Genomic DNA, 27590 nt, shown 5'->3' with positions numbered 1-27590 from the left:
GAAAAAATTACAAATATTTTAATTACATTTAACAGGATTTAATGTAACTTTTTATACAGACAATTTTCAAGATGTGTTTGAATATTCAAATAAATTTTCGTTTTTAATAAACATCTATTCGTTGATTTAAGTGAAAAATTTGCGTTGCTTCGTTGCAACAAAAAAAAAACAAAGCCAATATTTTTGACCTAATTTATATCATTAAAAGTACACTGCTTTATATACATTTTCAAAGTACACGATTTTTCATATTATCTACGCGAATCGTATAATATTTACAGTTTTTTGTTAATAACAAAGTTATTTTGTATAGTTAACGCTTTCTTGTCTTTCATACTAAGATGACGTTATTATGCTTATGATATTTACTTGTTAATATAGTAGTAGTTATACAAAAACAGTCCTTGGTGAAAAAAACCAATAGGATCAAAAAGACAAGATAATTTTTTAACAAAATTATAATGATCTTATTAAATTTATAATAAAGCTATGATATATTTATTTTAACGATGGTTACCATACATAAAGTAGTATCATGTCTCGAAATACTATTGCCCGCCTTTATGCATAGCTCTCATCGTTTGCTCTTCTTTTACAAGATTCCATTGTCTCAATATCATAATTTATTTCAATCGCCCGTTGCATGATTGTTATCGTGTACTTATTTTTCAATAATAATTCATCGATCTCACTATACTTAATATTAAAAATTATTTTAAAAAATCTTATCATATTACAGTCACAATTTTTTCTTCAAAAATGTCAAAAATTTTATCGGTGGATCCACTCTTAAAAACTACGGGGAGATAAGGAGGAGAGGGGTTATTTAGACTGATTTTGTGTAAGCAGTTCTAATTGTGTAACACTCAGACACTTAAAATGCACTAACACGTCTTTACTCCGACAAGCCTTGTGCCTCTCGTTCTCGTTCAGCTTGTTGTTGAAGTTCTTCTTCCAGTAAACTACGGGCCTGCCGCTCAGCCGCTGCCCTAGCCTGTCTACCAGCACTCGAGCGCAGATTTTTCCTTTCAATGGGTGGCTCTGGAGGTAACAGTCCTCGCTTGGCACTTCTGGCCTTTTTGCTCCTCGTTGCTTTGGCCTCTTCTGATTCAGTTTCAGAGGGTTTCATTTCAGCTTTACTCAGTGAGCCTTGACTTTCTTCAGACGAGGCAAGAGAAGCTGCTGGTTCCATAGTTTCTTCTTTATGGCTCTCGTTGGACGTATTTAACGACTGGTTGGGCTCTGGACTAGGAGGTGGCTTTGGATCCGAATGATGACTCGAAGCAGTTGCTGGCGCAATTGGCGTCGTTACCACGGGTGGTGGCGTTGGACTACGCACAGGAACTGTTAGTGCTTCGGGTAATAGTACCGGCTCAATGGTCGCAGCAATTTTAGGCGTTGGCGAACGCGATGGATGAGATTCTCTGTGCGACGATGAAGAAGCGGGCCTTGACGGCCTCGATGGTGGTCTAGCTGGTGGAGGCAGTAATTGTGGATCAAGTACATTATCTCGACTATGATGTTCGGTTCTCGCTTTTTTAGGAATCGGTTCAAACGTCACTTCATTTAAAGGTGGTACATGAGGCTCATGACTACTATGTCGGTCGGGTGTTCGCAGTTTTTTGTGTTGCTGCAAATTTTCTAGATTTCGCGAAAAGAGCTCAGCACTGGTTCGATTAAACTGCTCCAGCACATCTTTCATCTCTTGATCTTTCGCTTTACGCTCTAATCTTGCTGATAGGTCGGCAATATCTCCCAAGTCAATAGTCTCGGTTACTGGATGATGTTTTTTTTCTTGGTGATCCGAACGACGTCTTTCCTTAGCAGTAGCAGCGGCGGCGGCTGCAGCTGCAGCTTGCATCGCTTCGGTGTACTGCTGAAGATTCATCATCGAAGGATCGAGCACGGGATATCTAGACTGCGCTTTCTTCGCGTCCTCGCTGCGTTGCTTCAACGCTTCAGCGACGCTACGGGCGTGTCTGGATGAGGAGCCGCCAGCTGCTGAACTCGATGTTGTAGACTTTCGTGACGAGCTCCCAGAAGTTCCACCAGCACTAGATGTTGGTGGAATCAAACCACATTGAGCTAAACTTTCGTATGCTGATGATACGCTACCAGGTTGCATGCCGAACGGATTCAGACTACTAAGACCAAGTGGTGTGTAAAGTAGACTTGGGTTAGGAAACAAGAACGGGAATGAAGTGTTTGCCATAGACGACGATGTTGATGTCGATGGAGTTGACTTAGGAGGTTCCATTTTAGTACGAGATTTGCTTGTACTTGGAGTAGCATTTAACGAATTTGAATTTCTTGTGCTAGGTGAGCTTGCAGTAACATTAGTTTCTGATCGACTACTTGCTTGTCCAGCTGCACCAGCTAATGCTTCCATCCCTGCTAATCCTGGCAAACCTAGACCCGCTAAGTTGGCAAAGATTGAGTTCGTGAGATTCATGTTGCCGAGATTACCAAGATTTCCTAGATTCCCAAGAGCTCCCATGTTTGGAATGCCACCAAACGGCATCAGCAGAGGATTTTTAGGGTCAAAATTTCCCAACGATAGACCTTGCAAAAGCGAATTGTTAAGGTTGCCAAGACCAGGGAAATTGAGACCAGATGCTGCTGCTGCCGCCATCGAAGTTGCTGCGAGATTTGCTTGATTGAGCGATTGTTGACTATTAGGACTAGGCATCATCGGGGGCCGACCAGCATTTTTATTTTTTTCTTGTTCTCGCTCGTGAGCCTGAGTTCTCTTTGGATGTTCATGCGGTAAAAGTCCGCGATCTTTGACCAATTCTGCCCACTTCGGATCAACGTCATACATAGGATTATCGTTCAACCATTGCGTAAGGCGCTTCAATTGAGGAGCTTTATTTCCAGTTACCTATGAGTAAAATTAAAATTTTATTGAAATTTTCTTTTTATTTTATAAATTCGAGACTTTTCGTCAATTATTAATGCTCAAAATTACCTTTTTGCCAGTTGCTTTATGTATCACAGGTACGTTTTCTTCGCCGGTTACCTTTTTCCAATCAAGCAAAGTTGGATCAGCTCGCGGCCTCCTACGTCTTGGAGCATTGAGATATTCGGCGCTTAACTGTTCTGTAAGCGCAGTTTGTTCCGCCAGCCATTTATTAACTTTAGCTTCATGCGAATAAGCTCCAAGATTCTTTGAGTACTCTTGAACTTTGTTGATTTCAGCGAACATAGATTCGTAGCTGGATTTTCTATGACCCGAAGATGATGCATGTGCTGCGTTCATAGCTGCTTGTTGTTGTAGTTGATGTGATTGCTGTTGCTTCTTGACATAGTCTCTATTTTGCTGTTCAGCTTGCGCAAGCAAAGCCGAGAAACTGTCTTTGTGCGAGTGCATTGACGGAGGTGGCAGTTGTTGATTCGAAGAAGAGCCACTTCCAGATACTCTCGATGATGGAATGGATGTCACAGTGATAGAAAACGGTTTCTGCGACGACGATGGTGGATTCGGGAGTCCTACGGGAGCTGAAGTAGGTGTTACAGTAACACTAGGCATGATTGTGCTCTTCTTACTATGCTCGGGATAGTGAGAACTTTGTTGTTCTTTTCCGCGCTGTAAGGCTCCAACGATTTCGTCAAGCTTCCGGCGTTTCTTCTCCTTACCCATGCCAGATACTTGGGGCTCTTCCAAAGTCTGAAATAATGTATGGATGTTAAAATTATAATACTCATATAATGATTTACATTACATCAATTTATCTTGGTTATTTTACATACAATATTTTTCCTTTTAACGATTCTGTCCAACATGCTATCCAGTTTCCCTTTATTACTACTCAATTGTTTATCTCTAGTTGGCATCGAGAAATCTTGAACTTCACTCAACATATCTTGTTTATTTGTAGTAGATGGTTTCACTGAAAATCTAGTATAGGACAATAATGAGTAAAGAACTATTTCTTTTATGTTTCAAAATAATAATGTTTTTTTAATAACTTACCCTGATGAAAGATCGATTGGTGTCAATGTACTAGATGTTCCCGGAATTATCGTCGTCTTACCAGTGTATTTCAAATCAAATGGTATGGATGGTGTTCTTATATGTTGATGAGCTGGAGGAGGTTGAGATCTGTTCTCATCTGCGACATCTTTGGAGTCCCAATTAGTTGAAGACAGACTTGGTTTGCTTAGTGCTGGTGGGGGTTGACTAACTGTATGGCTACTGTTAAGTAACGCATGCAGTTTGGCTCTGTCTGTCTCGACATCAATAGCAATATGTCTTTTCCGCTTCTTTGATGCATTATTGCTGACACTATTGACGTTTGTATCCTTATTAACTTTGGGATTCATAAAATTGAAATTTATAAGAGGATTGGAACCCATAACATTGCCTAGATTTGATGGCATGTGTCGAGGAATGCCATGATCCGTGGTGATGGTAATGACCTCGGATTGTTCTTTTTCGATTTCCATCTCATCGCCAGCTGTAAAATTCAACGAAACTGGCCACTCTTTGTGCTCAATAGCGTGAACAATATGCATCAAACGAGCTTCAATAGCATGCTCTTTAGGCCATTTGATGGAAGAAGGATAGCCATGAGACAAAAGCTGAGCAACAGTTGGTGAGTCTTGTCCCTTATCCCTTACAACGAACGTGTCAATTTGCGTCAAGCGGGACAGAGGCTGAATAACTTCTAGATCTGGGAACATAGCCTTTAACTCTGCAGCTTGCATACTGCATTTATCTTCAATTTTTGAGGCCGCCGCTGTCTGCTTTACAGGTTCAACAGTTTCAACAGACTTCCCTGGCTCCTTGACTTTTTCGCTTTCATTAGAATCCTTCTTGGGTTCTTCTTCAATTTCTGATTCTTTTTCTTTTTTATCTTCATCTGGTTCTAATTTTTTTTCAGCTTTCTCATCGATTGATTTTTGATCATTTTTTTCAGAGTCTTTGATATCTTCTTTGGGTTTTTCAGTGACATCAGATTCTGAAACATCCATCTTTTCTTCAGAGTGAGATTCAGTTTTTGCCTCGTCTTTGATCGAGCACTCTTTGTCTTCTTTTTCTCCTTTTTCTTCTGTACCTTCTTCTTTTTCTTTTTCTTCTGTACTTTTTTCTTTTTCTTTTTCTTCTTCTTTTTCTTCCTTCTCTTCCTTTTCTTCCTTCTCCTCTGTTTCTCCTTTTTCTTCCTTTTCTTCTATTTCTTCTTTTTCTTCTTTTTCTTCTTTTTCTCCTTTTTCTCCTACTTCGACTTTATCTGCTTTCTCTTCTTTTTCGTCAATCTTTTTATCAGCTTCATCAATTTCTTTCTCATTTTTTTGCTCTTCACCACTTTTCTGCTGAACTATATCTTTTTCTTTACTTTCATTAGGCTCGTCAACTTCCATTTTCTCTTCTTCCTTGACATTTTCAACCTTCTTGTCCTCGTCATCAACTAATTTTTCTTTATTAGTTTCAGAAGTTTCTATTTCAGTGGAAAGATCTTCATTTTTTTCCTCTTTTTCATTTCCAGCTTTTTCTTCTTCTTGTTGTTTATCCTGTTCTTCAATGTCAGTTGATGGCTGTACCTTTTCAAGTTCATTAGTTTTATCGTCTACAGATTTCTCAGCAGGTTTTTCTGTCTTTTCTTTTGTTTGTTTTGTATCTTCTTCTATTTCTGTTTTAACAGGATCCTGTTCTTTTTCAGGAGTAGGAGGTTTAATGATAGGTGTGATTGTCAAACCTGATGGAGTTTGTAAATCTTCAATTTTACTGTCAGACTTAACCAAAGTTAATTCAATTTGACTTTTGATGTCAGGTTTTTTATCCACGTCTTTTTTAATTCCAACTTTTTCAATTTTAAGAGTACCTTCACCTTTCTCAAGCTTGACCAATATTTCGTCTTTGTCGAATTTTAAAATATCTTCTCGATTATCCAGTTTTATTGCTTTTTCAGCCAGTTCCATATTTATTTGATCTTGCTTTTGTCTATTCATACTCTTGCTAAGCATTTTAGAGAATGAAAATTCTGGATCGTTGAGGATAGTTACATCAGTTCGTCCTAAGCCATGTTTTGCAGCACCAAGTAAGAGTTCTCTGTCATGTCTGCCAGGTTGCCACCAATCTGGTGTATCACCAGATGGTTTGCATAATGAAAGTCGTTCCTCTAAATGAGGATGGGTAAGTATTTCCTCCCTTACTTTACTGAGCAAGTCAATTCGATCTAATATGCGTCTTGCCCTGCCTGGATTTAGAGGGTCAATTGGAATGTCAGCACCACCAGCTGAAAAATGATTAAATATTTTAATGAATTGAATCTTATCTTTTTTAAATACGTTAATTATAAAATATTAAAAAGCGACGTACCTTCCTCTTCACTTATCTTAAGGCTACAAGCTTTTTTGCACATAGCTCTAAAAGCCAAGTAGTAGTCAGTTAAGTCATGGTCACTTTTTTTATCAAATCTGCCGAGGGTTTTAAATTTAGCCCAGTCATATTGCATCTTCTTTCTGTCGTAGTTGACGCCATAAGTAGATACAATGCGTAGAAACTCGTTCTCCTCCCGTTTTGTCCATTTGGCTTTATACTCTTCAATCCGAGCTCTTTGTTCTCGTTCTTTGGCTAGTTGATCAAACTTGTCCTTTCTCTCAATTTTCTAAGAGGGAAAATAATAAGAATGAAAATTTTCGTCAAATGAATTTACAGAATGGTTGCATTCGTGTTACTTACCAGAAGATACATAGCCAATTTCTGTAAATCCCAATTTTGCATGGAATCAAGAGTAGGTGCTCCTTGGTGATTTCCAATCTTGATATCTTGACCAAGTTTGACGCTGTTGGCTAAAGCAGCTTGCTGCTGTTGCTGTTGCTGTTGCTGTTGTTGTTGCTGCTGCTGTTGTTGTTGCTGCTGTTGCTGCTGTTGATGTTGTTGTTGCTGCTGCTGATGAGCCTTGATATTTTCTTTTTTGGTAACGTCACGTTGATAAGATGTGATAATACGACGAAGTCGCGTATTAAGATCGACGCTAGATGGCCAAGTCTTGTCATCTTCCACGGGTATAACTTCAACACCATCTTGACTCAGGCTGGCTGAAGCGGTGGCAGCTGCGTCTGCCGGTGTGGCATCTGCTGTTTTGCTGGCAGTAGCCGGGGAATCAGCAACTCCCGAAGCCTCGCCTTCTTCGAGCTCGGCCACGTCCATACCAAGTTCGTCCCTATTGAGGGCGAAAAATGATAATTAACAGTTGCTTATTTGTAAAAAATGTACTACATTTTTAATTGAACAGTGAAAAAGTAGTGAAAAGAGTAAGTCCTTGAAAAAATAATCCTTTTTGATATTGAAGAATCTCTCGTTCAAATTTCTTACATTGGAGAATAGTAGTAGATCGATCTGAGTTTACTAAACTTGGATAATAATTGCCGAGGTGTAATGTAAGATGAATGTAGTAGTGTTAACATGATATAAATGAGGCAACATATAGAATAGCGTGTGTACAGCTAAGCGCTTTGAAAAGGTGCATTTGTCGCGGTATTAATATTATCATTGTTATTATCATTATTGTCATTATTATTATTATTTTATTATTATTATTATTATTATTATTGTTATATTATGAATAAAGCATGCAATTAAAAAACAACAGTAGCAGTGAAATAATGGATGAAATAGTAGGATTTTAGAGATGGAAAAAATAAATGTAAAAAATATAAATAGCGATGCCGATGGTGCATGTTATTTTTTAATACTTACTTGGCTTTCTCGTTGGTACTAGCGGTACTAGTAGTAGTAGCAGTGGCGGTAGTGGTGGTGGTGGTGTTGGTAGTAGTAGTAGTAGTAGTAGTTGCGGAAGGGAGAGGACAGCTTTGTATGAAAGAAAGCGTAGGATCACTCCTCATGAGGTCGAACATCTCGTATCCGTGCTTGAAGCAGCCGACCACTAGTGACTTATCGGCTAAGGCATCCCACCACTTGACTGGCTTCTCGGGCATTAGTGGGAGGTTTAGCGGCAACGCACTGTATAACGTGTGGAGGGCCACAGGATTTTCGTTTTAAAAAAAGTTTGATAAAAAAAACGTATTTTTTTCGATTTTACGACTCCGTGATCGACGCGTTTGACTGTATCAGAGGCTCGTTTTATTGTTTGCGTATTCAACGACTGACATTTTAACTGATACTTTCAAAAGCGCCGAATTAATAACTTGTAAAACTTTAGGAATTTCGCCCTCTTGACACAGTGCACTGCTACATCTTACCATGTCACGCTGACTGTCCCAAATCGGCACCCGCGATTCTTATTCCAAAGTAAATTTTTGTACTTTTACAAGGAGGATTGATTATGTACACGCAAGAAAAGATCAAGTTCAATGAGCTTATACGTTTCGAATTTAAATCAGTTACATTTCACTTATACATATGGACGAACCATAGAAAAAGTTCAACATTTGAAAAAAATGAACTGTTTTCTGACGTGCGAATACATAATATCGTGCGAATGATTTAAAAAAAAATTTTTGTTTGTTTGAAGGCATATATATGAACGACAATGAACTTAATATAAATTAGTAGCCAATAAATTAACAGCTTTGCTATTTTGCTTTTAACAGCTATATGAGGTAGTACAAAAAAACATACATTTATTTGAGTTTTAATTTTGAATGAGCATCCCATAGTGAAAACAAATTATTTGATGCGGACATGCAACTGATATGGTAACTAAGCGTTGCTGTGTAAGCTCATTTCATGTGAGTGCACGGTACATTTTTGGATTGTTTTGATCGTATATAGATATATAAAAATGAAGCTTTTTGATCATTAATTTTACTAACCTTATATGTACGCCATCATTGATGTGTTGAACCAAATCCCCAATTATCTCGTGTTTAATGTAATAAAGCATCCGCACTCGCAGAAGAACTCTGAAAATGACAATGTTATATTTAAGTGGTAAGTAAGTCACTTTACATGGAGTATCAAGTAGTATCAAAACTTCGAAATACATACTTATTGGCATGTCGACTAAGGTGCTTTTTATAGGTGCTCTCTAAGAATATATCGCCGTCGTACTTTTCAGCGTTGCTCCAATGATTAGGTTCCATTTGAAGACCATTGTTGCTCGCTGTAGTAGCAGCTGAGGTTGATCCCCTCGTTTCGCGAACTCGACTACTCTTCTTTTTCTGTTGCTGCTGCTGCTGTTGTTGTCTTTGTTTATTATTGGCAACTTGAGCGCTCGATATCGTTTTAATTTTTTCTCCATTTTCGATCGGAGTGACAAGATCCCAAATAAACGCACGGATCTTTTCATCTCCACGATAGAATCGCAGACAATACAGAATAATGACTCTAGCACAGTCTTCGACATCAATTTCTCGCCAACCGCGTCTCAGCTGACTGTGCTTGAGAATTTCATCCCAACGGCCCCATCCAAAAGTCAAAAGACCTCTCTCAACCTTGAAGCACTCGCTTCGAGCCCAGTTTCCGTAGACGACTTCACCTTCTCGAGGTACGTATTCTTCGTAAAATTTGCGATTTTTCTTTGAAAGCTTATCTCGATTTTTTCGTCTGCCCGATAGGCCACCTTCGTCATCGCTGTCATCGGCAGAGCTGTCCAGCTCGGACATATCAACCACGGACTCATCGTGACCGTATCGCTTGATTTGAGTTCTTCTTCTAGGCTCCGAAAGTACAAGATCTTCTTCTTCTTTTTTCTCAGTGGTGTCGATTTCGGCTTTCTTAGCCCATTTTGTCCAAAAGTCGGGATCATCAATGGCAATGTCCGAGCGATTACCTGAACATGCAAAGCTAGCTTTAGAGAAAGTGGATCCTTTTTCTTGCTCGATGGTAATAATCTGTGTTCTTCTGGCCAAAATCTGATCGATATCCTCCTCACAGAATTTATCGCCAGCGTTGTCGTCATCCATGATGGCACCGTAAGCACCTTTCTTGAGCAAATCTTCAATTTCCTTCTTTGTAAGGGCTTTATTATTAGGATCTTTACCACCTTGACTTGTATTCATTGATTGAAGAATAGCTTTGTCTAAACCAAGTTTTAACGAAGCTTTATCGAACATTTCTCTTTCATAAGTATTGCGACACAATAATCTGTACACTTTTACAAGTTTTTGTTGACCAATTCGGTGACATCTAGCTTGCGCCTGTAAGTCATTCTGAGGATTCCAATCGCTGTCATAAATAATTACTGTATCAGCGGCTGTAAGATTAATACCTAAACCACCGGCTTTAGTACATAAAAGAAATACAAATCTGTCAGAATCGGGTTTGCTGAATCGATCAATAGCGGCTTGTCGAATGTTTCCTCGAATTCGGCCGTCAATTCTTTCGTATGGGTATTTTCTATATACAAGATAGTCTTCGAGTAGATCTAAACATTTGACCATTTGACTGAAAACCAGAACTCTGTGTCCACTAGCTTTCAATTTTGGCAACAATTTGTCAATGAGAACCATTTTACCAGAGCTGTTGACCAGTGCCTGATAATATGCTTCTGCGTCCTCTTTCAAATGTTTGTAATCCAGTGTAATTTGGTCTTCAGCACCATTGAGTAAAAATGGGTGGATGCAACACTTTCTCAATTCCATCATAGTGTTCATCAAATTAGGAATGTTCGCAGATGTCGTTCCTTTAGCAAGAAAAGAGAAATTCCTTTCTAAAATACCGCGATAATATTTCTTCTGAATGTTAGTTAATTCAACTTCAACCACTGTTTCCTGTTTGGGTGCTAAGGATTTTTCGACATCTTCTTTCAATCTACGTAACATCATAGGTTTAAGAAGCACCTGTAATTTTTTAACTTCGTCTTCGCTGCTTAAATTTCCGAATTCATTTAAGAAAGCTTCACTGCTTGCAAACTGTGTTGGTTCTAAGAAATTTAATAGCGAGAAAAGCTCATTTACATTGTTTTGTAGAGGAGTTCCCGAAAGAAGAACTCTGTGTTCAAGATTCAGTTGTCTAAGACCCTCCAGTAATTTGCAATTTCTATTTTTTAATCTATGAGCTTCATCTATCACACACAGTCTCCAGTTATATCCCTTAAGCTCATTGAAGTCAGTAATAATTATTTCAAAAGTCGTTATCAAAACATTAAACTTTATAAGATCCTTTATTTGCTGGCCTTTATCGTTTTTATAATAAACTTCGTATTCGGATATCATGTTTCTGCTTGCAGCAGATCCATGGTAAACAATTACATTCATATCAGTCCAGCCTTCAAATTCTCGTTGCCAGTTTGGGATTGTCGAAAGAGGTGCTATAATTAAAAATGGTCCACGAATACCATATTTATACACTTCATTTACAAAAGTCAAAGATTGAATGGTTTTTCCCAGACCCATTTCATCTGCTAAAATGCAATTGTGACTGTTGTACCAAGAGAACAAAAGCCAATTAAGACCTTCGAGCTGATATGGTCTTAATGTATTATCATTTTTATATAATGGAGATTCATCTAATTTGACCCACTGAGCTGGAGTTGGTTTTTTCTTTGGCTTCCACTGATCTTTAGGTGGTACTTTGTTAAATCTACGGAATTCTTCAATTTTATCAGGATCAACATCCTCTTCCAATTCCCATGTAGATTCTTCATACTGTAATGATCGCCATTTTACTAAATAATGCCTGACCGTCTCACCAGTGGCAGGATCTGTGGTGTGTTCTGCTTCATCCAGAACTCTATCAACTTCAACAAAATCTGGATTAAAAGGATCCTCTTCGGTCTAAAATATAAAAGATTATATAAATACATACACATACTTTTAGAATATTGTTATTCAAAAAAATATTTTTAAATATACTACATGATGAAACTTACATTTTCGAAAATATTCATATTCTGCTGCTGTTTCTGTTTGAATCTTTTTAATTTAGCTTGTATTCTCTTGTCACCTTTGTATAATTCTTCTTCCGTTCTCCACTCGCAATGAAGATACGAAAAATTTCTATATTTTACTAAATATTCTTCAACTTCAATCCATTGTTTTTCAGATTCGTCAATTGCTTCAGTCTTAACGGCTTCTTCACTTGTAACCTTAGATTCCAAGTTCTTATCAACAGCATTCTCAGAAGATTCTTCTTGTTTTTCACTAGCTTCAACCGGTTTTTCATCATTTTCTTCATTGGGGTTTTCAGCTTCCTTTTGTTCTTCCTCTACTGGTTTCACAATTTCAGTCGATTGGGTTACTTCTTCCTTGACTTCTTCAATCACTCCAGTCGGAATTTCATCTGTTACCTCTTTTTCAGCTGAAGTTTTTTCGGATTCCGTAGCTTCTGATTCTTTTTCGGCATTTTCTACTTTATCTTTTACTTCAACATCTGTTTTATCAGTTTCGACTTTGTCTTCAATTTTTTCGTCAACTGCTTCTTCAGTTTTTTCGTCAGTTTTTTCGTCAGTTTTTTCCTCAGCTTTTTCGTCAGCTTTTTCTTCGGTTTTTTCGTCAACTTTCTCTTCTGTATTATCATCGACTTTGTCTTCAGTTTTTTTGACATCTTCCGATTCTTCTTTCTTTACATCTTCTACCGGTTCCGGCTTGATTTCAGGCTTAACTTCTCGTTTCCCCATACGGGAACAAAGAATATGTTGAACAACCATCGAGTCCTCATCCGTAGTGTTCTATAAAATTAAATTAAAATTTAATAATTAAAAATTCGTGGAAAATGAAATATTAAAATTCTTAACTTGATTACTCACAATATACACAAAGTTGGGCTTGTTAGGAATGAAATCGCCACCTTCACCCGTCTTTTTGTCAGCCGAAGTCTTGCCACCGCCAGTGGCATCAGATTTTTTACCTTGTGAATCTTGAGAAGGTAGCTCATCGTCCGAAAAGCGAAGCATAACGTCATCAACGTATTTTTTGCGCTGTGTGTTTCTAGCTGAACGTCTTTTATTATCGTCAGCTTCAGGTGACGGTGGTGGAGTATTTGCCAATTCTTCGCCGTCTGAATCAGGCGCAATCCGACTCTTCCTTTTTTTCGAGCTCCTAGGACTTTTGATAGCGTTTTTATTAGGCCTCTTACGGCTTGGAGCTTTCTTTTTAGCTACAGGAGTCTCTGTTTGATCCTCCGAGGTCTCTTTCTTTTCTTCATCGACTTTTTCAACTTCAGATTTTTCTTCTCCTTCTTTTGATTCCGAAACTATCGGATCAATAGTGGAAGAATCAACTTGTTCGTTATCGTCTTCTGACGAAGCTTTAGCAGCCTTCATTTCCGTAAACGAATCGGAATTCGATACCTCTTCGTGATCTCCTTTAGGTTCGTCATCGCCAGAACCTGCTTTAGCTTTTTTCTTACTTTTGCCTTCTTTCTTTTTCTTGGCTTTCGATTCTTTCTTTGCTGCTTTCGATTCTTTATCTTTCTTTACTTTAGGTTCTTTTGGTTCTTTGGGCTCTTTCGATTTCCCGTTTCGCTTTCTCGCTGCTTTGGCTTTTTTACCCTTACCACTCCATTCGTCCTCTCCTTCGCCTCCTGAAGACGCCTTCAAATCCTCAATTGAATCAGCAGCGCTATCAACAATGTTACTACTATCTACGGGAGTTTCCAACATCTCCGAAATTGGTTGTTCAGGCAAGGTCATCGTTGATGCGAGTGTCGGGGCTTCTTTTTCGGCTTTTTTCCTGCTCTTGCGAGCTTTGGAAGTACCCTTGGTACGTCCACGGCCAGTAGTACTCGACACCTGCGGACTATCCACGATAGCTGGGGCCGTGAAAAGCGGGGTTTGAAGGATGCACTGAGGCCCTCCGTTGCACTGATCGTTAGTTTCGTGCTGCTGCAGCGCTTGGAGCTTATCTTGCAAAACTGCGGTTTTTTCTTGCACTTCGGGCGTCGATGGCATGCAAAACAATTCCTGTATCTGTTGCTGTAGTGCTGCTCTCTCTTGATGATGCGAGACTGGCGCAAGAGGGTTAGTATAATTCGGCGTTATCGATGGTGTTGTCGTTGGAGCCATGTAATTAAGATTCGTCATTCCGGTACTGTTAATCATTGAATTAGTATCGCCAGGTGGAAGATAAGATTGCTGTGCCGGCTGTTGGCCTGCCACTACCATATCATTCGGATACTTGGGCACGTTTGTAAAATCACCGAAACCAGGCTGTTGTCCAGGAATTGGTACAGTTGTAGGAACGACTTGACCGACCGGGGCAGGTGGTTGTTGGCCAAGAGGTGTCATAACTCCGGGAATTTGCTGCGGAAGAGGCTGCATTTGATTCGGTTGACTGATAACTTGGTTTTGTGGCTCAGTCGATTGATCAGGTGATTGACTTTGATCTTGCATCGATTGATCAGCTTCCTGGCTAGCAGGTAGCGATGTTGACTGATCAAGTATGTCAGTCGAGGATGGGACTTGGGGCGATTCGCTGGCAACCGTAGCCGACTGATTCGATCCCTGACTGTCCGACTGCGGTGGAGTTGCTACTTGCATTGATTGATCGGGAATTTGAGGTTGAAGCGGCGAGTTATCTGGAGTCGTATTGCTTTGTGATAAAACGTTGACTTGCGGCTGCACCGCTATAGATTGTGATTGCATGGGGTTCTGTGCAGATTGAGCCAATACAGACTGAGGCGAATGAATCATCGGCGGTTGAGTTGGTTGTTGAGGTACCATAAGCATCTGCTGATTCATCGGTGTCGGAACTGATGACATCGTTGATTGTTGCTGCTGCGGTACCATGGAAGACAACGATGCCGGCTCCTGTTGACTCTGTTTTCCAGACATTGGTCCCATGTTCACGTGCGAAATGGGCGACTGGGACGACATCAGTGATTGCGACTGACTTACCATTGGCGGAGTGGGGCATATAGGTTGTTGCGAGGCCGTTGACTGTATATCGGACATCGAGTCATTCGTTGGGGCATTATCAGTTATCTTACTTTCTACATTAGGTATCGCGCTTTGAATCGTCGATAGCGAGCTAGTCATTGACTGTTGCTGCAGCATCGAGGGCATATCGACGCTACTGTGTGTACTAGATACAGGTAATGATGGAACGGACTGCTCCATGTGTGCTGCCGGATTTACTGAGCTTGCAGAGTCTAGCGGTGTGTTGACTTGTGGTGTGTTATGCATTGGACTACTGTGGCCATGCGTCTGTTGCTGGCTTAATAAGTCTTGGGCACTCATCAGCTGACTGCTCTGATGACTAGGTTGCTGTTGATGTGGTTGATGCAACTGGGCCGATGGTGGCGGTGCCTGATGTTGTGGATGCATTTGATGCTGAGGCGATACTTGATGTTGCAAATGTTGCATGTGCTGCTGATGGCTCTGCATTGTCTGTTCAGGTAGTTCCTGAGTTTCTGGCACAACGCGATGCGGTGGGGCATGCACGTGCGAGTGTACCGAGCTCGGAACTATATCGGCCGGCTCTCGCTGAGCGACCGGTGACACGACGCTGTGAAGACTCTCGCTGCCATTGAGCGGAGGGTACAGCGGCGTGCTCTGTTCCGATACGATTGGCTGAGGCTGAGCCGTCGGCACAACAGATGGATGAGGCTGCTGTTGCTGTTGAAGCGGGTCCATCATAGAACGACCATCACCCATGCCCATTGGAGGGCGTATCTGCGGGGGTGGTGCTTGTGGCTGATGCTGCGTCGGTGGCCACAGAGAAGGTATGGGCATTCGGGGTCCAGCCCCTATCGTTCCCATGGAACTCTGAGGCGGCTGGGGCAAGCTGCTCTGTAGGTGAGGCATTCCACCTCGAGATTGATATTGACCATAGTCAGGCGTTGGTACATTCGGATTCGATACGGACACGCCGGGCATGACCATTTGTTCGAGAGCCTGAAGGGTCGTTTGTTGGCTACCCGAAGCAGGGCCCATTGGCATCGAGGTCGGCGGGCAAGGAGAACTCGGAACCGATTGGGCTTGCTGCTGGTGAGTTAGCTGTGCATGTGGATGCGGCGACAGAGTCGGTTTGGCGGGCGACATGATTGGTCTGAAAAATCAAAATATCAAAAATTAGATAACTCTCGTTTACGTGAATGTGAATTATGTTTTTCTGTTTTTAATGTTTGTGTACTGTTTTTTTTTTTTTCATAATTAAAAATGAATCTAAAAAATGCGTGACCGTGTGAGTGATTACTTACCGAGGAGACATTTGTTGGGGCACCGAAGGAGGTCTAGGCGACATTTGTGGCCTAGGAGACATTTGTGGAGATAATTGTGGAAAAGGTGCCCTGTATTGAGGGCTTTGGGCCGCATGCTTCGCGGGTCCGTATTGCGGCGTGGGCCCCGAATGCTGCGGTTGATTGAACATTTGCGAAGTATGATGGGAATACTGCGTATCCATGGTCTGTGGCTGCTGCGGTACCGCGTGTTGCGGATGCTGCTGCGCATGCTGTCCCTGTAACGATACATCGGCATAACGACTTGAGCGTGATTTCTTTTTGCGACCGACGCTACTATTGCTCTTCGTCGACGTAGTAGAAGGAATACCGACCATGGGCGGGTACTGCTGATGCGAGGGATGAGTTTGGTGGGTGGAGTGGGACGGATGATGATGAGGCACTCGCTGGGGCTGCTGTTGCGGGGGCTGGGGCTGCTGATGCATGTTCGGAGCCCCGAAGCCCATGTAGCTAGCCGACGAGCCCGGATACATAGAGGCGCTGCTCTGCTGGTAGTGCTGCTGTTGCTGCTGCTGTTGTTGCTGCTGCTGCTGCTGTTGCTGTTGGCCGACCATATGTTGATATGTCGCAGCAGCGTTACTAGCAGCCGAGCTACCCTGCAGACCCTGGTGCGGTACACCCATGCTAGACATCATGCCCTGCTGTGTCGAGTAATGCTGCTGCTGCTGCTGCTGCTGTTGCTGCTGACGCTGTTGTTGTTGCTGCTGCTGTTGCTGCTGTTGCTGTTGCTGCATCTTTTGCTGGCTCATACTGGCCTGAGTGGGGTCTTGGTAGGGCATGTGTTGCTGGTAGCCACCAGGAGCGCTCTGGGGCTGCATCATGTGATTGTAGTGCCTCTGCATCTGGGGATAGGCATTGGCCTGCTGGGCCGCAGCCGCGCCTGGCCAGCTCTGCATGCCGGCAGCTGGATCCATGGCCGCCTGGGGATTCGAGCGAGCCGCCATGGGATTGTGCAGCTGCTCCATCGAGTACATGCTGTCGGAGTAGCTGGGGTAGCCCTGGGGCGGGCCGCGCTGGCCGGCCGCCGGGCCGGTGGGTGGACCGATCGAGCGGCCTTGGCCCGGGAAGCCGGTCGGGCCGGGCCCGGGCCCCGGTCCGGGTACCATGCCGCGTTGCGGCTGGCCCGAGTTGGGCTCGTAGCCGCCTATGTTTTGATTGTACATGTTGGCGCGCTGCTGCTGCTGCTGCTGCGCCGCCTGTAATGCGCTGTTGGCGCTTGCTTGTTGCTGTTGCGAGCTTGCAAAGTCGGCAGGACCGCCGCCGAACGAAGTCAATTTCTGCAAGGGTGACTGCTGGTCGACGTACGACTGATAGGAATTGGGCGCATTTGCCGAGCTGCTTGGACGATTGGCTGAGGGATTATTATTAGCTGCTTCAAACTGATCAACTGCACTAGTCCCGAGTGACTCCGAGAGACTTTCGAGCATCGAACCACTGACATCGTCGCCGAAGAGGTCGTAAGATTCCATTGCCTGGAATACGGCCCCGGAAACTTAAGCTCCTACTAGACGATGCGAACTCGCCTCTTCTTCCATCGCTTCAGTAGTGCGCAGCGTCGATATTGTTTTATCCCACTGACCGCTCGTCTTCGTCTTCTTCACTTGTTGATTATTCAAACTTATGAGAACAGCTGGGGCTGATTCCATCGTTTTCGTTCTGTTTCTGCAAAATTCAAAAACAAAGACATAATTATAAAATTTGACTTTACACAAAATAATCAACTACGTAAATTATTATCAGTACACATATAACACAAAAGTGTATAGAAAATATTTCGTATTCACGCTATCTCGGCAAATGTCGGCAAGCTTTTTTATTTATATATTTTATGTTGTATCGCACATCTATAAGCGTTCTCGTTTTCTCGCGTCAAAACTAATAGACGACGGTTGAGGCTCTTTCCGAATTGGCCTATAGGAGGATAATACGCGCGTGTGCGTGCTTATGCGCGCGAGAAGGGACTTGACAGACTGAGAGGATAATTATAGCTTAAGATAAAATTAGTTGGCGCAACAGACGGATTTATATTCTTATTGGACTTTTTTGAACAGGCGCACCAAAGTGCAGGCAGCTGCTGCTGCTGCTGTTACTGTTGCTGATGACGACGGCGATGACGATGATAAAGCTCGAGCTGAAGCTGCTAAGACTCAAGGGGAAAAGCTATACGCTTATGGAATTCAAATATACTCATAACCGATATAACCTTTCCCCCTGAGTCATCGCAAGCTCGACTTTTGTCTCGTTCCTCTTCGTGGCATTATTCTGGAATCGTTTGACCCGAGCAATTCATCGGCTCAGCACAGACGGATCGCAGGAATATTATTACTCAGTCCTCGTTGAGAAAAATTTATAGTAGCGAAAAAATAAGTTAAAGTCTAGAACAAGAAATGCAAAGCCTTGTCTCGAAAGCCAAGTCGAATTAGTTCTTTTGAGGTCGATGGTCGATTGGCATTGAAATGGATAAGTTGTATCGAACAAAATTTTTTTTACTCGAATGTCAGAGTCAGCTCGGTAAGAGTTAATGCAGCGTAGAGCGACAACTCTGATCGGTTTAAAAAACTAATACACGAACAAGCAACTGCAAAATGTGCAACTTTAGGATGATACTCGCGAAATGAATCGAAAGCTTTTAAACGCGAACGCTTTACGATAGTAAACATATATAGATTTATAAATGTGCGTGTATGTGTATTTATGTCTGATGAGATAGCGAGATAGGGAAAGAAAGAGAGAAATTCGACGTATTTTCTCGTCTCGTGCTTTCATGTATTGTGAGTCTACCAATGCGTCTGCTGCTGCTGCCGGGAGCCGTGCTGTCGCGAGAGAAAATCGATTTTTCGGCTCGGCTCAGAGCTAGCACTTCTCTTATATACATATATATATACAGCAGTGGATTCTATCTATCCATACTCACACACATACAGACACAGCCGCACGCACAGAGGGAAGAGACTCGCACACGCGTACAAGCATATATACCTACAGAGGCGTGCGCAAATGCAGTAGCAGTAGTAGCAGTAGCAGTAGCAGCGGCAGTGACAGGACAAACTATGAGTCGACGATAGGAAATAGCTGTTGGTTTGTCTATATAGGTAGACAAGATGCGCAACTTTAAGAGCAAATGCTGGCGAGCATAGAGGTGTACCATCGGCACTCGCGGTATAACTAACGAGAAAAGGACGGCACGAGTATCGTCGGAGCTTTAGCTTCTGCTGCTGTTCCGGAGGCTGAAGGCGCGATAGGCATGCGTGAGTGCGATAGGTATAAAAATGTATCTATATCGATGTGTATAAAGAATCAAGAGACACGGCGCCTCTGACGTAATCGCAACGACGCGAGAGAGAGAGAAAGAGAATGAGAGAGGTGTCGGGTCGAAAACAAGGGCTAGGAATCGAATCAGCGATCAAGACAACAGGGCAAGTCTTGGCTCTGTTTTATTCGGGATCGATCGAAAAGCATTGGAAAAGGAGCAGAGCGGCCAGTGGAAGGATCGATGAGTAGAATAGCAAGAGAGGGCCGAGTCGGAGGAGGAGCAGCAGCATGCGGTCGTGCGATCGCGTACACGAATTACGAGGCTCTGCTTTTGCCTATTCGCCGCCGGTGCAAAGCAGACGACTTTGTGCTACGCTGCGCACCGAGCGAGGCAGCAGCAGCAAATCTCCAAGATCGAACGCAGGAAGCGTATCATCACACTCACTCGCGCACACACAAGCACCGATGATGGCCACACAGACATTGACTTGCCAGGACGACTTACGATTGAAAAGGACGAGCGTCGCCGAGGACAAGGACGAGTCCGCTGATGACATGAGCGATATTCGCCTACGACTGCTGCCCGACTGGATACGCGCTAGTCCTGTCGGTATAAAGCGGGCCGGTGTCGGGCTTTTCTCTCTCTCTCTCGCTCTTGCACTTCAAGCCGCGTATATATAGGTATATTCACGTGCACTCATACATGTACACATAATACTTGCTCGCATTCGATTCGACGATGGCCGCCACCGCCACTGTCGTCGCGTAGTCGTTTCAAGGCGATTTTACGTATATGCCGCAACACACACACACACACACACACACACACACACCCGCACACATACACACGCTATATATATATTCACGTACACATACGTGCATAGAGGCGCGTTGTCGAGTGTATACCGCATTATACACGAAGCGCGCAAGGGACTGCTTCACTGCTGCTGGCGCTGCTGCCGAGTGCCGATGTTGCTGTCCACTTTTATACATGTATGTGTGCATAAGGACTAGGGAGAGAGATGGACCAAAGCTCCTCTCGGCACACCAACCTTCCCCGAGTGCGAGCCTGTATATATCGAAGCTTTTGCCGCTCGCGATGTACTTTGCTGTTTATTCCCTTGAATGCGACTCTTTTTGCCGAGTCTATATGTACATTCGATGGAGATTCGATTCATCTCTTTCTCTCTCGTTGCAAGTATCGCATTGGAGCGAGCGAAACACAGTCGACGATCTTGACTCTGTGTGTGTGTAATGTTAAATGTACCATGTCGTACGTGTGTGTGTGTGCAGCGCTCCTATTTATGATGTACAATTTCTGCGCTTGCTCCGTATAGTCCGCCTATACATATATACATATTGCGCCAAGCAAGTCGGTACCCCTGATGCTTTCTCTCGCTCTTTCTGTCTCTCTCGCTGGTGCGCTCCGGCCGCGCACGGCTCCGTTCAGTGTTCTTTCGCTTCCTCGCGGTGTATATGTATAATACGTATACGTATACACAGTACACGCATACAAGCAAACACGCGACTGCTGCTGAAAAAGCAGTTACATGGATACTCCCTCTTCAGGCTCTGCTCCGAAGTAGCTGTGATGCGTGCACAAACACACATAAACCAATACCTATAGAGAAGAGCTACATGACTTTTTTGCTCTTTCTCTCTCTCTCTCTCTCTCTCTAACCGAGCTCAACACGGCGAGGCCGAGCTAGTGTGAGTCGCGCGTCGTTGTGTGCGTCTATATACGTGTATATATACCTATATACATGCAGCATACACCAATAACACCATCGCATGGGCGCAGATGCACGTATTATAGCAGTAGCAGCATCGGCAACAGTGCAGTACCTAGATCGTATGTATGTCGCGTCTCTGGCTGCTCTTGTATATACGACTTGTGTGGGTTCATCGCTTACGCACAAAATAGAGATTATACTTTTCGGAACGTTTCAGAGCTTTAGGTATCCGTAAGCGTGCTTACATGTACGCTATATCGAGTGTTCAAGACGCAACGTGATACATTTCGGTTAGCAGGAACAGTTTGGGAAAGTTGGCATGTGCCACTAGTTTCTCGAGAGATAATGACCACGCTGAATGTACATACGAGACGACGAAGCAACAGACGGACGCTCGTTCCGTCTCAGGCCTCGAGCCGTCTCGAGCGACCAACTCGTCTTTTGGCCTCGCAACCCTTGTCTATACGCGCTGCGAAACGATCGCAACGGGCAGCAGCCCCTTCCCAAGGAGGCGTCTCGCAGCCTCCGATCGACCTATCTATGTGTCATATAGGTGCTGTGCGTATTATGCAGGCGCATATACGCAGCCGGGATTCATAGAGAGAGCGAGAGATGATGCCCACCCACCCCTCTTTAGCCCGCTCAAACTCGCTTGACGGTGTGCGCCTATACATGTACACGTACAGAATCGAACGATATTTCGCTGCTGCTGCGTGCGTACGCTCACGGACGGACCTATGGCAACATTTCGTCATTTTTCCCGGCTACGCGCGAGAGCTTCTCTCTCGTTTTATCTTTTTCTCTCTTTCTCTTTCGCCCATCGACCCGCGGAACCAACCCACATAATATATATATACACATGTATATATAAGCGAGCAGAGTCGTTATTTCGTTTGGGTTGGCGCGCGCCACAGCAGCAGCAGCAGCAGCGGCGGCGGCAACAGCAGAGCCTATATCGATGAAAAGAGAGACGCCCGCTGCCACCGCCACCCGAGAGAGCCATATTCAAGACTATGCCACAGCAGTTTTATCCCGTCTATATACATGTATATACATATATAGAAGGTACACGCGTACACAGGCGCGCGTAAATGCCCGATCGATTCGATTACTTGTACGTGTACGTGGTATCGTGTGTGTGTGCGAGCGACTCTCCAGAAGAGAAAGACCCACACACATACGACTCCGAAATTCTCTCTCTCTCTCTTTGGAGTCTCGGCTTCATTAGTATTTTCTATTTAATAGCAGCTGATTCCAAGCAGCAACGAATACACGCGACATCGCGTTAGCTCCCAATTTCCGGAAAGAAAAGAAAGAGAGAGACGTTATTTTTTTCGATTCGTGTATCTTACGAGTGGGCTCGCTCTTTATTCCGTGCGTTGTCTGTGTATTGGAGCAGCGTTCAAGCACGTGACTCTGGGAAATTCTGTTATCACGGCCACGCTCTAGCCTTATCTCGTACACAATTTGTTACATACTCAAATTAAAAGCGGGTCATTCGAAGCGTCGCTTAATAACATCGAGGCATTGTTTGCTCTTGTTTGAGTTTTACACGCTCGCGCACGTAAAACTAGCTAGCCTACTCCGAGTGACAAAACGCCCGAGTTGCCGCGACAAATGTTGCCTATGCGAATCTATATGGTTCGCTCGCGCGCCTGCATATTATATATAGTCGCCGCGTAGGGAAAAAAGCGACAGATGAATATGTTATATAGGGGGACGAGAACGGAACATGACGCGAAGGGTTTAAGAGTATCGCTTTCCAACACTACTGCCGCACTCGCCTCGCGTATGAGCAATGAACGCGTCCAAGCCCGACGTGCCGTGCGTGTTGTGTTTAATACGCTCGTGTGTGCGTATACGTGTATACGCGGCCGCGCGGCCTAGCACCTGGTTTGCGGCTCGAGCCAACAGCAACAGCTACGACGACTAAACGCGCAAAAATCATCCAAATCAAACTTGCCGATGGCGACTATCCCAACGAAACGGCTCGGTGCCGTTTCGTCTTGTGCCATTACGACGACTGACAAATCTACAACTGCATGATATCTTCCATGAAAATATAAAGTTTGTCTCGCCGAGCGCGACACGCAGAGAAGAAGTAAAAGTTGCGCCGCGTTCAGAATCGATTGCCGCGTGTATACTGCTCTTGCGGGGACCTTTGACATTGACATTGACAATAAGAAAATGACCTCATATATAGAGAGAGAGAGTATACTTTGAGACTTCTACATGAGTACAAGGATTTTCACAATAAATTCTGTCTCAAAAACTATGAAAAATTGGAAAATTAATCAGATAAAAGTCGTGCCTGCAGCTTACGAACCATCCGAAACGTACATGAAAACACACACATACGCAAGTTTCGGAGTCTATACTGGAGTCGCGCGCGCGCGCGCGAACGCTCGCCGATGTATGTGCGTATGTGTGTGTGTAATCGAGAGTTGGCGAAAAAATTCCTGGAACTGGGAAGTCTTTGTACGGCACTGGTGACTGGGCAGTCCTATATATACACAGGCACACACATACGCGCAAGAAAAGCAGCGTGGCAGGCGCGCTTCTTGCGCGCGAGAGCCTTGCTCCTCTCCAATCTCTCTCTCTCTCTCTCTCTCTCGCTGGGGCGCGCGCTCGCGTTCACTCGCGAAAGGTGAACACACCGCGAGACTAAACCAAGGCGTTCGCAGCGATAGATAGCATACCCTCACGTACATAATAATATATATACATTTGTTTATTAACAGCGGATATGATTCTTGACGAGACTAGACAAAAAACGTTAACGATTATATTAGAAAATGCCATAATTAATGTCACGGGTGGTAAACTACGATACGACGAGGTTTTTTTCATCAAACTCTCAAAAGTATTGCAACAATGAATTAGTTTAAATTTTAGTAACGTATAATCATACTGACAAGAATTGTAAGCTCATTTTAATTTCAGTCCGGTTCTTATGAACTTTTTGTTTACTTAATTTCCCCAAAAACTTGAATGTTTTAATTTAGTTTTAAGCTGTGTACCAAAACCTTATTTCCCACGTATGAATTCACCGTTACATACGTAATTTTATACGTAATATAATTCTCAATTCGATATTTTTTTTATTATTCCGAGTATGAGAGCGAAAATAGGTTCAAAAATGATATTTCTATAAGAGTAGTTTCTTCTTTTCTTTTTTTTTCGTTTTTAATTAAAGCTCATAAGTATTATACTGAATCGACAAAAATGAGTATCAAAAAATAATTATAAATTGCATTATCTCTCATTCGTTAAACTCACGATGTATTAATAAACACGGTGCAGTTTTTTGATTATTTCACCAAGATTTGTTTATGCAAGTTGTCGGCGTCGAATGTCAAGACTTTAATAAACGATTCGTCAAAATTACTCGGATAATTATAACAACAAGTGTTACACTATATTGTCGACGTGGGCCTACACACTCGATGTAGTAACGGAAAACGTTGCTCAATCGTATGTACGCAGACTTTTTTGAAATCGATTCGTCGAAAATGCCTTTTCCGTCCCGAAAAATTCGAAGAATGGCGAGAGAATAAATAAGTAGAGCAGCCGTTTTAAAGGCAGGAAGGTTTTTTTTTACATCTAACATAAAAGAAAGATCATTCACCCTATTCGAGCTTTGTTTTACATCTTTGACAGAGTATGAATTTTTAATTTTTTTGGATTGATACATTCTTCGTGTATTGTTGTACGAGAATATTTCTTTTTGTTTTGATGAAGCTGGACGAGTAATCCTTCGTAATCGTAAGAAACGTTGAACGAAACATCCTACACATATAAAAGAAATAGATCTTCGTGAGCTTGACAATTTTAAATCAAACCGTGATGATCCGTGCCATTGACAATATACAATAAATACAAGCGCAACGAGAAAACAGTGCGGGGTACAATATGAAACAGTCGTCGTCACAGCTACTGCTGCTGATACTCGCAAAGTACAAGATGACACGTATATATATCATCGGGCATAAAAGCACAGAGTATACAAAATTTGTTTGTATGCACGAAGAGCTGGAAAAATCTGCTTGTCGACGGCGACAAAGACACTGACACGAGTACAGCTACAGCTCAATATGTACGCATACTGCTACTATATACATTACCTACTGTGCACTGACGGCGGTGTCCATTTTGTTTGGCTAATTAACCGAAGACGAGGCGGTAGTGGTGGCGGCGGCGGCAGCAGCGTTGCCTTCTGCCTGCTGTGCCACCGTTGTACGCGATCTAGGTACACGGCATTTTTTTCCCAAACTAAAGCATAAGCAGATTCGAGCAAACGCGATAATGGTATCGAAACTTTTAACACTTCAACATCTTCCAGGCTTGCCAAATGTCATCGCGGTCTATTATTCAAGAAAAGCCGTTCGAAGGATATGTCGGACTCATCTGCTTGGAGTCATAAGTTGTACGTTCGTCCACTGCTCGGCACATGTACATTGTGGGTGCGAGTATACTTTCGAGTTTGAGAGAAAGACGGGCAGTTGCAGCAAGATACGCGTATGAAACGCGAAGCCGTTTCATCGAGAGTTGGATTTAATGCAGAGAGAGAGAGCAGAGGGATTTCCGAATTCTCTCGGTCTTTCTCTTTCCATCGCTTGGGATGTATAAAGGCTGGATGTGTTTTCTCGTCGCGGTGCTACGGCGGCGGTGGCAGCAGCCTGCAGCGCCCATCCATGATCCATTCGACGCAGTCGCGCTGCGGCGCAGAACACTCTTCCATTTATACGAATACACGTATCAAAGCCAAGCAGAGCCCTTTTCTCTGGCTCGAGCCAAAGACTACTATGTATGCCTACCTAACCTCTATCGCTCGCTCGCTCGCTCTCCGCTCTCTCGCAGTTAATCGCACATATATAGGCACGTATACGTAGAACCAAAGGTTGTTGTCGCCGGGAAACAACTAAAATTGTATTAGGCTCGCGGCATTCGGCCGACGAAGGAGCAGCTCTAGGTAGACTGTTCAGCTCGCGGTCTATGTGTATACAGAAAGTCAACCGAAGAGAGACGCGCCGAGTAGCGCTTGGCTATTATACACTTCGCTATTCTGATGCCGTATAGACCCGAGAACGTTGTACGGGTAAAAATGCGTGCCGCGCGCTCGTTGCGCTGTACGGTCCCCGAGAAACTCGAAATTGGAAAAAGAGAAAACGGACTCACCTATGGATAATCGACGCGAAGCATCCTGTCCATCGAATCGTCCAAGTGCGTGGGTGCGAATAGGTCGTTCGTAACGGGGAGCTGCCGCTCGATGCCGCCAGGAATAATTGGAGAAACGAACGGTGTCGTTGCACCTTCAAGAATATACTATTACGCCGGATAGCGCAGCGGCCAACGTAGTATATCTATATATCTCTATGTATACTCCACTAGCACTGAATCGCGCAACTTATATTCGTATATAAATACATATATGTCGTGTATTCCATATATCACACGCACACACATACACACACCTCATGCATTTATAAATATATGTATTTCTATATATCTATATATACATTATACTTTTTACGATATATATATATTAACGTAGAATATCGAAGTCGTATCACAGAAACACGCGCGTGTGTCCCGAAAATCACATACGAAAATTTCGCTTTTCTCTCTTGCACGTATAATATCACCACACGCACACTCGGAGCACAAGATGAGCTGCTACTGGCTCACGCTTACTACTGCTGCTGCTGGCTCGCGCTCGCTCACTACTATAATATAAAATGGCAACGACAGCCCAAGCGTATGTATTGTAGTACGTGTGTGTGCGCGCGAGAGTGTGTAGCGTACTCTTTGCCAGGAGCTGTGCGCTGTGCTTCGCTGTGCTTGGCTCCGCTGCTGCCTGCTGCTGCTGCTGCTGCTGCTACACCGCCGCGGCGATCGAACTATACAATAATACCACGATACGCAAGGCGCGCGCACGAGGAATTTTGTCTCATGGCATGCAACACACACACACACACACACACACAGCACCACTGTAGTAGCAGTTCTTGTACTCGGCACTTTTCTCTTTCTCTTTTTCGCTCGTTTTCTCTCCTATGTACGTATAGGTATTAGACGAGCATAAGAGAGGCTGTGTATGTGTGGCTCTTTGGTCGATTCTCTTGTCTCGAGGCAGAACTCGACTGAAGTCGCATGCCACTCGGCCGCTGGCTCTCTTCGAGCTCTCTTTGGGCTCTTTGCTCCGCCGTCGTCGTCTATACGGGCCTCCGCGCACCGATATGCAGTTCACTCACACACGAGCAAAATTGCACCCAGTGAGCCCGAGTAGGTATATACGCGCGAGCGAGCCAACTGCAGACCAGCAGCGCGTCCGCCGAGAATATGTGTGTACTACGTATATACGTGTCCACAAGCCTGTGTTGGTGCACACGTATTTTGCAGTCTGTATATTACGTTGTATACGTGTAGTGGTGGTCGCCGCCGCTGCCGCCGCGTATTTATTGTACACACACACACACACGTAAGCAAGACGCGCTCGGTTACTCCTCCTTTTGCGCTCG

General features: G+C 43.4%; 1 protein-coding gene across 4 annotated transcripts; it reads right to left on the bottom strand.

Moving 5' to 3' along the window:
* Nucleotides 1-22: 22 nt before the first annotated feature.
* On the bottom strand, nt 23-27026 carry LOC106656680 (chromodomain-helicase-DNA-binding protein 7). 4 transcript variants are annotated; one of them, XM_014377764.2, is made up of 14 exons: nt 26248-27025; nt 16399-17746; nt 16046-16302; nt 12654-15894; nt 11778-12575; nt 8954-11682; nt 8779-8868; nt 7703-7966; nt 6683-7166; nt 6320-6608; nt 3974-6236; nt 3751-3898; nt 2969-3667; nt 23-2881 (listed from the first exon to the last, which is right to left on the bottom strand). In XM_014377764.2, the coding sequence occupies exons 2-14, from the start codon at nt 17551-17553 to the stop codon at nt 896-898; spliced, it is 14403 nt and encodes a 4800-aa protein (XP_014233250.2). In that variant the 5' UTR covers nt 17554-17746; nt 26248-27025; the 3' UTR covers nt 23-895. The 4 variants fall into 4 exon arrangements, with proteins under 4 accessions (XP_014233250.2, XP_014233246.2, XP_014233248.2 ...); XM_014377760.2 differs by having other exon boundaries at nt 16046-17746; nt 26248-27026; XM_014377762.2 differs by lacking the exon at nt 26248-27025 and adding an exon at nt 19842-19894 and having other exon boundaries at nt 16046-17746.
* Between the last annotated feature and the right edge of the window lie 564 nt (nt 27027-27590).

Source organism: Trichogramma pretiosum, unplaced genomic scaffold (genome assembly GCF_000599845.2).
Source record: "Trichogramma pretiosum strain Unisexual culture from Peru unplaced genomic scaffold, Tpre_2.0 scaffold41, whole genome shotgun sequence".
Classification (NCBI taxonomy): Eukaryota; Metazoa; Arthropoda; class Insecta; order Hymenoptera; family Trichogrammatidae; genus Trichogramma; species Trichogramma pretiosum.
This window is presented reverse-complemented; position numbering and strand designations above follow the sequence as displayed.